The sequence below is a fragment of the Anomalospiza imberbis genome, chromosome 14, assembly GCF_031753505.1.
Source record: "Anomalospiza imberbis isolate Cuckoo-Finch-1a 21T00152 chromosome 14, ASM3175350v1, whole genome shotgun sequence".
Lineage (NCBI taxonomy): Eukaryota > Metazoa > Chordata > Aves > Passeriformes > Viduidae > Anomalospiza > Anomalospiza imberbis.
The window spans coordinates 18,329,424-18,342,205 of NC_089694.1; the positions used below are offsets into that span (position 1 = coordinate 18,329,424).

At 51.5% G+C, this 12,782-nt stretch overlaps 1 protein-coding gene across 1 annotated transcript in view; it reads right to left on the bottom strand.

Annotated features, from left to right (window-relative positions):
• LOC137482785 (gamma-aminobutyric acid receptor subunit beta-4-like) overlaps positions 1-12,782 on the bottom strand; it is a 72,134-nt gene that overhangs the window by 6,481 nt on the left and 52,871 nt on the right. Inside the window, 2 exon segments of the mRNA XM_068205387.1 lie at positions 1,962-2,040; positions 3,553-3,745. Coding sequence (XP_068061488.1) covers positions 1,962-2,040; positions 3,553-3,745 — 272 coding nt within the window.

The window sequence follows — 12,782 nt, forward strand, 5'->3', positions numbered from 1 at the left end:
CTAGAATTCAGAGCAAAAGGTGAGGCGTGGCCCATCCAGCCTCGACTTGCACCATGCAATCTCCATGCCTGACATGACAGCGACCTGTGCACCAGAGCTTCTGTCAAATGCACCAAACACTGCATTTTGCTTTTTAAAACTGCCTCATTTTACCAGGAGGGGGAGACCACACAGTACAGACTGGTGGGACTGGGTAAACAGGGCAGCTCAGTATGAAACATTCCCAGAGAGAAGAAGAGCTACAGCAGCGGTTGAAAAGAAGTTTGAAGATCAGAACACCTCTCTTTCCTAAGTCCTCTCAGTCAAAATTCAGATCCAAGAAGTGCACAGAGTCTCTGAGGCTGGGGGCTGTTTTATCAAGTGCTGGCTGAGAAGAGCAGTAATGAGACAAGAGAGGAAGGGGAGCCAGACCTCAAATATTTATCCCTTACATTCCAGGGCATGGGTTTGCTAACTCAGCCAAGCTTCTTGTTTTAACCCCAAAATATACGTGGTTGACAGGGCTGCATGGGCTGGAAATGTGACCCCCAAGTGCTCTGGACTCGTGGGGAATGAGGGTGAGGGGATGAAACCATGAAATCCCTCAACCAACCAGTGCGGTGTTCACAGCCCTGCCCTGTCCTTGGGGCAAGGATTCATCACAACTTGAAAATCAACAGTGCTTGTGTGTTTTGAAGCCCTTAGGCTGTAGCTGCACAAGGGTGGCCTCAGATTGTCAGCAAAGCTTCCTGGGAGCAGTAAGATATGGCCAGGCTTTGGTGCAGCTCGGGGTAAGGCTGCCTTCAGAGCATGAGCCTCACCTGTGCCCACAGACAGCCTGTGTTCAGCACCTGCACTGCAGCACAGCAGCCTGCCTTAGCCACCCACCCTGGCAGCACAGGCCATGCCAGGCTCACAGCCACTCGGGAGAGTGCCACCACACCCAGCACCTGGGATCAGGGCAATGAGGAGCTGCTGGATGTAGCACCGAGGAGAAGTTCTTCTTTGGGGGTTACCCCAGATCAGAGGTGAACCTTTGAAGACAGTGTCATCCTGAAGCTGCTGAGTGGACAAAGGGCTCAGCAGTCTGCTCTGATCTCACAGCTGACCCTGCTTTGAGCTGCAAGCTGGACTAGAGACACCCCGAGGTGTCTTCCCAAACAGAATTATTTGATGACTGTGCAGTCTCCAAGCCCACATCCTGCACTCTCAGTCATTACTGCACTTATTCACGGGTGCCAAAATATAAACCCAATCTTCCAAATGCCATGCCACATCTGCTTCTGATGGAAATCAGCCAGGGCTCCACCTCCTCCCCCAGCTGGCATGTTCCTGCTCCCAGAGTGGTAAACCCTCACACCTTGGAGCCCACAGGGTTTCAGGACCCTTGGGTTATCCTCCTCACACACCAGCTCGGTGCACAGGACCTGGTGTTTGCATCACTCAGCCCCAGGGCTGGAACCACCAGGAAATACGCAAGTCCCCCCCTCTCCTGATTCCAGCAGCTCCAACACCCTCCCAGCTCAGAAATATTGTGTACGATTTCACATCGGGATTCATCTGCCTCAGACTCTCAGGCTCCCGTGGCTGTTCCGAATCTCTCCAGGAGGATCCCGAGCCCTTTCCCAGCAGCATTCCCCCTCTGCAGAGGTGAACCCAGCCTGGAAACAATTCACCTCCACCTCCTTTGCAGTAAACAAACCAGGCTGAGGCTATTGAGGTTTCTCACTCACTGCACAACATCTGCTCCAGCCCTTGAACCACTTTTTAGCATCTTCCCTCAACCTCTTCCAATTTCTCAGCTTCCTCCCTACATTTTGGAATCCAAACACAGACAGAGCCCGTTTCCCCATCTCAGTGACATGTTCAGAGGCCAATCAATTCCGAGCTCTGACTCACGGCTCCCCTGGTTTATGTAACAAGGCTCGCTCCAGCCCTTGCTGCCAGAGCCACAGGACCTCCAGCCGTGGTGCCTCCCTCACCTCCCCGTGTGGCTCCAGGCCCCTGGGGCACAGAGCTCTGCATGGGCACAGAGCTCTGCACTCGGCTGTGTTCAAAGCCCTTCCGGATGGATTCCGATTGGGAAGGATTCAAATGCGCAGCGAACGCAGCCCCGCACGCTGCTATCTTCATCATCCACAAATTTAACAGCAGTGACTTCAAATTTACTTCCTGATCAGCAATGAAAATGTCAAATTACGGTAACTAATTTTAGGAGATCTCACAGTTAACTAGCTCTATTCCATTTATTCTATGACCTGCTGGTGTTGGGTACCAATTTTTGTATTTTTATTTTTTTTATTATGGCATTATGCAATATGAAATCGAGCATGTTTTTCATGAAGCCATTTTTAAAAAGTGTTTCTAAAGGAAAGGTTGCTTGGTCTAAAAATAAATGCTTCACTTTGATTTCTAGCTTTAAAGAGAAAACCAAATTTCCATTTTACTTCTAAAAAGTAAACGAACTTTCACAAAGACAAGTAATTTCCATCTGAAATATCGAAAAGTATTGATATGACGTCTTAAAATGTCAGATTAGCAGCCTGTTTGCAGCTTGCCTCATCAGGTTTTTGTTGGATCCTGGCACGCAGATAGGCAGGGGCATACGTGGTGAGAGTTATTTTTGTGGTGAAGGGATGGGATCAACAGGCAGTGCTTATCTCCTACAGGTAAGGGCCCTGAGCTGCTGTGGGGCAGGGGACCCCATCTGCCTTCTGCTGCTTCCCAAACCCAGCACCCCTGCATCAGAAAAGGGCTTTTTCTCTGAGGTTTGGGTCGGTTTTGTTTTTTAAAATACATTGGTTTTATAATCCAGCCCTAAAAGGATTGATGTTCCAGAGTCAAGTGGAAGCAAAGAAAATGGAGCCCTGCAGATTGTGAATGTGCAAGTGTGTAAAAGACAAAAGCTCTGAAGGAGGGAACAACTGGATCTCTTCATCTCGGCCTTGGTCTCAGGAATATTGTGAGGAAATGCAGCTTTGATGAACAAATTGGCTGGACATGACCCATTAGGAACAAAATCACAACACGGGGAACTGTGGGTAATTCCCTGCCTTCTGTTTTCTTGGTTCTACTGCAAACTGTTCCCAAACTGCTGAGGAGTGGCAGGAATGACATTCTGGCACTCGTGCCTGCAGCAGGACCTCATTTCCATCCCCTGACCCTGCACAGGCAGGATGGGGAGGGCAGCTCCCAGCCACGGCTGCTGTGGGAGCTCCCTGATGGAAGGAGCAATCCCCAGCTCCCTCCCTGATGGAAGGAGCAATTCCCAGATAATCCCGGCCGAGGCTGCCCCGGACAGCCCTGGAGGGAACCTGCTGTGCATTTCTATGAGGGAGCTGGACCTCCTCTTCCAGCACAGCTGGAAGAGGATTTCCATGGGCATCCAGGGAACATCGAGGCAGGGATGAGGGCTTGGGTACCACCTCCCACACGGAGTGGAGCCAGCCATGAGCAAGGACAGCTTCCTTAACGCTAAGGGAGGCTTCCACCACCCTCCTGGGAATGATTTGAATGCCCAGCCTGCTGCTAGAGCTCCGATTTCCTGGGAATTTCCCCCATGGGTGAGGGAGCCTGGTGCTGTAGCAGCCCTGGGAGGCATCCCCAGGAGCAGGGAGCTGTGGCAGGGGCGGGTGGCATCAGGTGGCACCGCGTGGCAGGGGACGTGCCCGAGGCATACGCACAGCTCTCGATCTCCAGCGTGCAGTTCTGCTGGTCCAGCGGGTACCTCCGCAGGTCCATCATGCAGGCGGCCGTGGTGGTGATCCTGAAAGGGGAAGAGGGACAAAAATAAAATAAAATTAAAAAAACAAAGCCTGTTGTGTCTGCTTTTTTCTTACCAAAAAGAAAAAAAAAAAAAGGAGAAATGAAAGGCAGAAGTGAAAGGCGCATTTGGGGCCGCTGTTTCCCTGGAAACCAGGGAGATCCAGGGTGGGAGGTGTGCAGGGCGGGGGGCTGATGCGGCTCACCCCCAGTGGCACGGCACAAACCCTCCGTGACTCACGTCAGCATCTCTGGTAACGGGGTGGGGAGGGATCTGTGTTCCTGCTCTGCCTCTCCCTGGAGAGAGACAAAGAACCCGGGAGTAGGCACAGCTCCGGCTTGGGGTGGAAGAGGAGAGGCTGCCAGCGTGGAACAGGGAGACAGCAAACACGTGTCCGTGAGGCCGAGGGTGGATTGATTCCATCACCCAGCAGTGACCTATTGCTGACCACATTGTCACCCCCTTCCCTCACGAGCTGCCCCAAACTCCCTAATTACAGCCCCCCATCCCCGTGCCCCTCCATCGTGCCCACTTTGGCACTGCCAAACCCAAACCCCAAAACCCCAGAGGGCTCTGGCAGAGCCCTCCCGCTCCACGGCCCCGCTAACGGAGGCACCCGTGTGCAAATGATTGTGTGGTCATCAAAGACACTTGGGGGATGTGTGTGCGGGTGTGTGCATCCCCCCAAAAAATAAATATGGGGAGAGGATGAGGGTGGGTGCTGCTTTGGGGTGTTGGAGCAGGGGGAGGACACAGAGCAGCGCAGTGCCCGTGCTGAGGTTCAGCTGAGGATGCCAGGAGGATTGTGTGTGTTGTACAGGAAGGAATATTGTATATCTCTGAGATGGGGGATTTTGGGGTGGGATAGATGAGGGCATGAGAGGCAGGGACAGAGTTAACTCCCCAGCATGGCAACACCACCCTGGAGTTAACAGGCTGCCCCTGTTTCTCAGATCTATTGCTCCCCTCACCCTTTGATGCAGTCTTCTTCCCGTGCGATGGATGTGTGCAGAGTGCTGGAGAGGGGGGAGAGATTGCTGCATTCTCCCACTATTTTTTCAATTAACCATCTGGAAGGCATTAATCAAGCTACACATTTTTTACTATGTAGGCATAACCAGTGAACTGTTAACTAGAAAGCTTTATCTTCTGCACCCTGTGGCCTGGGAGAGAGAAAAGAGAGGGGAAAAAAAGAAAAACAAGAAAGCAGGGAGGATGAGATGGCGAACCAGTGAAAGAGAAGGAAAAGAAAAAAAAAAAGAAAAAGCAAAAAACATCAATGGTAGAAAAAGAGACCAGAAAGGGGGAGAATATGGGTGAAGCTGGACATAAAATTGGAAATGGGGAGGAAGGGGGAAGAAGGTGGGAGGATAGAAGAAGGTGGAAGAGGGCTGCCCCAGTGGGGGTATGGGGGCAGGGGCTGTGGCAGGGCAGGCTGGCAGCCCTGCAGAGCTGCTGGCTCTTTAAGAAATCTCGTGTGCTAAATTTATCTTCTCTGCTGTCTGTGAAGTCTGTTTGTAGGAGATGAAGCCTTGAGGAGAGCCTTTGCCACTGCCTGCCGTGCTATAAATAGATCCGAAGAGACGAAGGGAATTTATATATATCCTCACTGGGTCTAGATACAACACTGCAACTGCCCTCTCTCCGAGCAGGGGGCCCAGGCGAGCTCTTAACCCTTTCATCTGTAATGCATTTGGGGTGGAGGAGAAAGCTCTGAGGGGGAGAAGGACAACAGGACAGACACCACTTAAAAAATTACCACCGCTGCCTTGCCCTTGCGTGGATTGCTTTCACAGCCTCGCAGCTTGGCAGCTCTAGGAGGACAGCTGGGAACACAATGCCTGTCCCACCCTAATCCTGCTCAGTGCTGGGATAACTGGGCATTGTGGTGGTGGGGGTAAACAAAAAGGGGAACTGCAACCTTGGCAGGAAAGCCCAAGGTGGGAAGTGCAGAGTCCGCGGTGGCCGGGACCAAGGAGTGGCATGAGTCATCCCCCTATGCTGCACACAGCATCCACTCTCCGGATTACACTGCACCCCTGGGACACCGTGGCCACAAATGCGCTTCCCTGCTTTCCCTAAAGTGTGAGATGCAAAAAACGTATTAAATGAAAATTTTCCACCCCATTTGTGGAGCCCCACGGGCTAAAACCTTTGCACAGTGTCCATCCCAAAATCGCAGCCGGGCTGCAGGGTTGGCTGCAGAAAGGACATGCAGGCTGCTCTGCTCACAGAGGGACCCTCTCGCCAGGATTTGCTTATCACCTGCAGTGCTGGTTGGAAATGCAGAGCGTGACACAGTGAGATATGGCTACCACACTCCATGCACCAAACCCTGCTCGTGCTGGCAGCTGGCATAAATCCACAGCCACGCCAATGATTTTTGCAAGATCACACCAATTTGTATCAGCAGAGATTTACATCAGGGCAGAATTTAGCCCTGTTGATTCAAAAGGAAGGGACAGGTAGGACAGAAAGGAGAAAAACAAAATTAAGATGACATTTGTCCTCAAAAAGCCAGATAATGTCTTTCTTTGCAATTAAAGGACAGGTATATCCACACTGTGTAGCTCAGCATCCTCCAGAGATACCCCAGTTAGAGGCAGATCCCAGACTCCAGGTGATCTGCCCATATAAACCTGCTTGGGCAGGTAAAATTGGAACTGTGTCAGGCTTTGTTGTGGTTTTTGAGCAGAGGTGGCACAGCCATCCACAGCTGTGCCAGGCTGTAGCCACCTGCTCATCCAGAGTGTTTCACCTGCAGTGCCTGGCCAGCCCGGGGACACCAGCACCGCGGGACCACCAGGCGTGGGGGCCTGGGTGGAACAAGATTCAAGAGGCAGCTGGTCTGGGGCACCAGCTCCAGGTCAGGTCCTGCCTCTGGGCTTCCTAAACCCTGATAAACCAACCCAGCTTGGGGAAAAGCAAGTGGCATATCCCAGAGAGGATGGAGGTGTTTAATTCTTTAGACTTCAGATCTTACGAAGTATCCTGAACACCAACTTCCCTTTGATAGACCCTGCTTGAAGAGTCACCATTCACCTGCTCCTAGAGTGGCCAAGGAAAGCTTTCTCCAGCTCCTTTGGTGGCTGTGTACCCAGGGCAGGTGGGACTCATGGAGGGGTGAGAGGCTTCACGCACCTCTCGCAGTCAAAGGGGAGCATGAGCAAATCTCAGTCACCCCAGTGACCTTTTGGGGTCACAGCACGTGCCACCTCTGGTCACCACATGTGCCACCTCTGGTCCAGAAGGCCACAGCACCAACCTTTGCCTCATTCTTTCACGTGTCTAAGTGTATTACCTTGGTACACTCTGAGCTGTTGTGTGAAGAGATAGGTTTGCTTGGCACGTGGGAGACTGCCATGGGGAGGATGGGATAGGGGGATGGATGGGGGCCTGACACTCAGGAGCTCCTGTCTCAATAGGATTAAGAGAAAATCAAGGTGGAAGGAAAGTAAGAGGTGGAAAAATGAGGAGAGATGATGGCATGAGCACAGATAGGGAAGGCAGGAGTGGAGATGACAGGGAGGAGAGCAGAGAGTACAGGACAGACCAGCAGGGTAAGGGAAGAGAGGAGGAGGGTCAGGGGATGCACGGGGTAAAGCAGCCTGGAGAGGAAGAGCCAGAGGAGAATGAGAGGTTAAAAGAGGGAAAGCAGAGCAGCGGATACTCACTCAGTGAGCAGGGAGATGAGGAGACAGGGAACAAACCATCATCCTGTAAACAGCTCTAGACAGAGCACACTGCCTCCAGAAGATGCGAGCACAGTGAAAGGGAGCAGGGAGCGCGGGGACCAGAGGGAACGCCAGGGAAGGATGCCACCTTCCCCGTGGCGCTAGCATGAGGCGCTGGCGCCCGGCCAGCCCGCATCTTCTCCCTCCCCCTCCTCCTCTCCCGCTTCTCTACCCACCTCCCTCCCCTTTTAAATTCAGAAAATTGTGTGGTGTGAAATTTCATCTGCTTTGACGGCGATTCACAGAGACACTGCCCGTGGAGGGGAGCGGCTCTCCCGCGCCACGTGCTCAGTGAAGCGTCCAGCGCCTTCCACACCGAGCCTGGCCACCACCACAGCACCCTCCAGCTCCCTTCCCTCCCCCACTCCCTGCCCACCCCACAGGCCTCGGGGTCAGTCCCTCACATTCACAATTTTTACAGCTCCTTCCCCACAAAAAAAAAAGACATTCATGCCCTTGGTCCTAATTGTTTCTCCTGAGGTCTGTAGGCAGTTGTGCCATCCAAGCAGCCAAGGCCTCACTGCCCTGCTACTCCAGTGCACAGCTGGCAGGCAAACACGGTTCATCTGGGGGGAGACTGCTGTGGAGAAAGCACCGTGCATCTCACAAAAAAATAAAAAGAAGAAAAAAGGGAAAAAGGGACATGGATGAGATGTTGAGCAGCTTGGGCAGGATGATGGAGATCGCCCTCTCTGCCAGCATCAAATGGATCAAGCAGAAGGCAAAGCAACATGGATACCTCACCCTGGAGAGTGCCCTCATCTCCAGGAGAGGTAGAGACCACCTCTAGAAAAACATCCATGGAGCTCTAGTCACACAGGGCTAGTTCTGGGTGTCTGATGAGGACACCCAGAACTGCAATGAGGAAAGCTCTGCCCTCTTGAAGCTTGTATGGCCAGAGAAGATGCTGGCATGGGGAGGGTGGTGCAACCTTGACTGCTGCTCTGCACCGAGCCTGGCAGCAGCAGAGCATGGCCCCACCACAGCTGCAGCTCAAAAGGGAGCGCTCAGGGTGCTGCAAACCATCAGTTCTCCACAAATATTTCAGTTCTCTGACATGAACACCACCAGCCATTTCATTCCCCCTCTGATCCTCCTCATCACTGTTTACTTATTAATGGCTTCTTCTGTCTTATTTAGAATGATTATATAAGTGCACAGGCATAGAGCAGCATAGAGCTCCAAGCTGCCATTAAACCCTGCTGCAGTCCAGGGTCTCCTTTCCCCCTCCTCCTTACCCTGGTGCTGGCCACCTTCAGGGGAGCTGCCCATTCAGCTCCTGCCCCAGCCGGCTCTCCCTCTGCTGCAGGGAGCACCCTGAGCCACCCATTCACCCTCTGCATCATCTCCAGCATGTTGGGAGAACCGAGCTCGCCAGCCACAGGTGTGAGAGGTAAAAGATTACTTCCCAAAAATGTGACCAGTCCAGGCTTTCTAAGGAGGATTGAATGGGAGAGAGGAAAAGACCATTTCCTTTGAGGCATCGCTAAAGTGAGTGAGGGGCTTTCCCCTTGAAGCTCATCCTCACAAAATAAACTTCTGCATTGTGACTGTGTCTATTCCCAGCAAATTAAAAATGCCTGGCACTGGTTTCTGAGGCCAGTGTCAACTGGCATGGAGCAGTCTTGGTCTACACTGCAATTTCTACCCCACAGAAAAGGGTCTGGCTGCATGCAGAAAGCCTGTTGGGAATGGTCAGCAGCCTCTGCTGGGCTCTAACTGGGGATGCCCAAGGGACTGTTTTGGACACAGAGCAAAACCAGGAAACAAACTGACTGCGGAGGACAGTGATGTTCAGTGTCCAGGAATATTGCCCAACACCTTTGGCTTGGAAAGGACGCTGACTAAAACTCAGTATGGCTGAGAACAGGAGGGGAACAGCACAAATCCCCCCACCAGTGCCTTTCTAATTCCAGGGGAGAAGCAGCCAGCAAACACCTCACCCAATTTCCCAGTTCTGGATGAAGTGCCACGATTCAGGGACTAACGCAAACACTCTCACAGCCAAAGACAAACATTTAAGTTGCTGGTTGCAACTTTCTGGATTCCAGATCTCCCGAGAAGCTAAAGATGCTCCCATCCCCTCGGGATGCAGACTCCCAAAGCTCTCAGCAGTTTGCAGCAATAAGGAGAAGGGATGGAAGCTCAGGTTCTGCAGGACTTATTCAGGCTCGCCCCATGGGGCAAGTTAGACTCCTACAGGAATTCTGGTGACTAAGAGTAGAAAGAGAGGCAAAATTACTGTCTTGCTAAACATGGGAATAAAACCAAAACTGAGTTCTTATTCTGTACATTCTCAAAGTCAGTCATAAAAAAACATGCTGGCAAATGTCACCTTCTGCCTGGCAGTAAGCACAAACTTCCAAGGGCCTGGAGGGATTTATAAACCCGTGGTGAATTTTGCCATTCTTTTAACACAGTCTGATCTTTGCAAACTCCTGGAGGTCATGATTGAACCAAGAGCAAGGCAAGGATATGGAATATTTTCCCCTTGTGTCGTTTGCCTAAAACTGACTCCACAAGCCTTGGCACAATCCTGCTAAGGTCACTCTGTTTTCAAAAGCATCTGTGCTTTCATAGGCATCCTTTGATAAATAACAGTGTACACTGCACTCAGATGGGAGGAAAAGGAAGCTTTTCTAATCTAGTACTCAGGGTACCACTCCTCTTAACCAGCCATTTTTCCACCCTGAGAGAGTGCAAAGCTGAGCTGCCTTGACTGCAAGGTTTTGTTTTTCTGCCCCTATATTCCATCCCAAATGCACCATGCATTTGGCCAGCTGCCAGCTGAACTGGAAGACAAGAGAGTGGTGGAACACCTTTAAAAAGCTTCTTTTCCTACAGTTGTTTCAGATATCAGCGACTTGCACTTGAGGTGTCTCCCTTCAAGAGCATCAGGCTGGCACAAGTTGCATTAATAAAACAGCTAAACTTAAACTTATGGGAGGTGGCAAAGCACAGGAAAAGCTCAGGGACAGGCTTCAGAGTGGTGGCTGGGACAGGATATGCAGGAAGAAAGATGAAGAGGTGGTGCCATGGTGACCTGGGGGCTCAGGGCACACCAGCTGCCTCAGGAGACAGTGGATGCTCCCTGACCTCTGTTTCTGCTAATAAACAACTCAGACTCATAGGAGATGTAGCACAGGCAGCAATTCCAGCCAGGATAGTGTTGCCTTTGTTCTTGCAAAGATGCAAGGATGCTGAGGAAGGATGGAGGAGCAGCTTTGGCTTGCTGCTTTGTCCTGTTTTAGTAAGCTCCAATTTCTTCCACGTCTCCTAAGGTTTTTGAGAAATGTCTTATTATTAAACTTTCTTCAAGTGTTTCCTGTTAAATCCATCATCCCAACCCTAGGAGACAAAAATGCAGGAGAGGATCTATCCTTAACTTAAACTGGGGAGTTGAGCTCTTAATTAAACCCTGATTTCCCCTCACCCACCTAATGAACTCTTCGCCAACCTCCACATCTTTGTGCTAAAGAGCTGGTCCAAGGCAGGGCTTGGGGGTGGGAGCAGGACAAGGTCCCAGGACCAGCTCCAAGGGGATGGATGGATGGATGGATGGATGGATGGATGGATGGATGGATGGATGGATGGATATGAGTCCAAATTTTGCGCCCCAGCTGCCATGGGGTAGATTTCTGTTGCCTTTGTCTAACCTGCAGAGGGAGCAGGCAGAGCTCCCAGAGGCAGGGTACAACCTGAATCATCTCACACATTTCCAGAGAAACCTCTCTCAGGGAGGGAAAAGGAAGCAAAAATAGTGGATTTCTTCCCTGCTGGCCTGTGAGATGGGAGAAGAAAATTGCTCAGTGGTCTCAGTGCAGAAAAAAACTCCTCAGTATTAAAAACTCCTGCCTTAACCCATCAGGCCAGATTCTTGCAGAAAATCAATGAATACCCATGGAGAAAACAAGGACATGGCTGCAGAAAGCAACTCCAAGTGAGACAGGAGCAGAAGAAACCTTTCTTTTGGCTGAAGAGCTAAATAACCCCAGTCTGGGACCTGGGGAATGCAACACTGCCAGGGCTAGATCCTGATCAAGGGGCAGGTTGGGGATGGGGGCTATGGAGAAGCCCCCAGGAGGAGCCCCAGCTGTGGGCAGCAGGCAGGGCAGGCTCTGGGGTGGCACGAGGGGCTGTGACAGCGTCCCCAAGGCTGGATGGGCCATCAGGTGGGATGTTTGACACCACCCTGTGCTGCTCCACAGTGCCAGGTGAGCCAGAGGGATGTCCTGGCTGCTGCCTTGCCCAGCAGCGAGGTCTGGTCCCCACGTGGGTCAGCAGTGAGAGGGCTGGTGGCCCCCAGGAGCAGCTGACTGGTGAGAAGTCACCACGGAGAGCAGAAATGAGGTGCTGCCAAAGCAGATACACCCAGCATCTCAGCTTAAAAAAATGTGAGGAGTTTGAAGCATGGCAATTCTCTCCCTCTTGCTTTAAGGGAGTTTTTTACACTGATGAGAGGGTTCTGCCTCCCCAGGAGAGCATTCCTTGGACTTGGAGCCCCACGGTGCCTTGGCACCTCTGCGTGCTCCCGAACTGACTCATCCCTCAAGCACACCTCGTTACATCACCAGGACCAGGAATAAAAACCCCCACCTCACACATGCACACGTTCCCCAGCACCACCCCCACCTTCGCAGGAGGAGATCCCTCCTTCCCTCCGTGCAGGATTTAGCCTCCACCACCAAATTCCTCTGCAGTTTTCCAGTTGCTCAGTTTACACTGCCTGGCTCCTCGCCAGCCAGGCATCGTCCACGCTGCTCCCTGCCTGTTTCCCAACATCCCAGATTCCCAGATTGCCCACCAGCCCAGGGATGCAGCCTGGCCTCCTCAAATCACCTGTTTTGCCAAAAATCCAGTTCTGCCTCTAATTAGAACAAAAGCAAATGGCTTCAAGATTTCCCTGAAGGATGTTTTAAAGCTGGTTTCAAATACGATTCCCCAATTACCACACGAGAATTTCAGCATTGTTACAGTGGTTGCTATTTTTAGGTCTCTGAAAACAGACAGCAAAATGCTGGTGACATCAGCACTTGACAAGTGTCGACTTGTTTCACTACCAAATGGATGCTGAATGGTCTGGGCAAGGAAATAAAAATCCCAGACCAATGGATAGCTTGAATGTGTGATAATGTAAAGCTTATTGAATATTGGGGCAGGGCTCCAGACAGTGTCTGGAGGTCCAGAGAAAGCCTTGGTAATTCTGTTACTCAAACATCAATGGTGGTTGTAAAGCAGCTTGTAAGAGTGAGGGAAATATTGACCTAAGTGAAACATCCACATTCGCTGACATGGCTTTTCTTAAA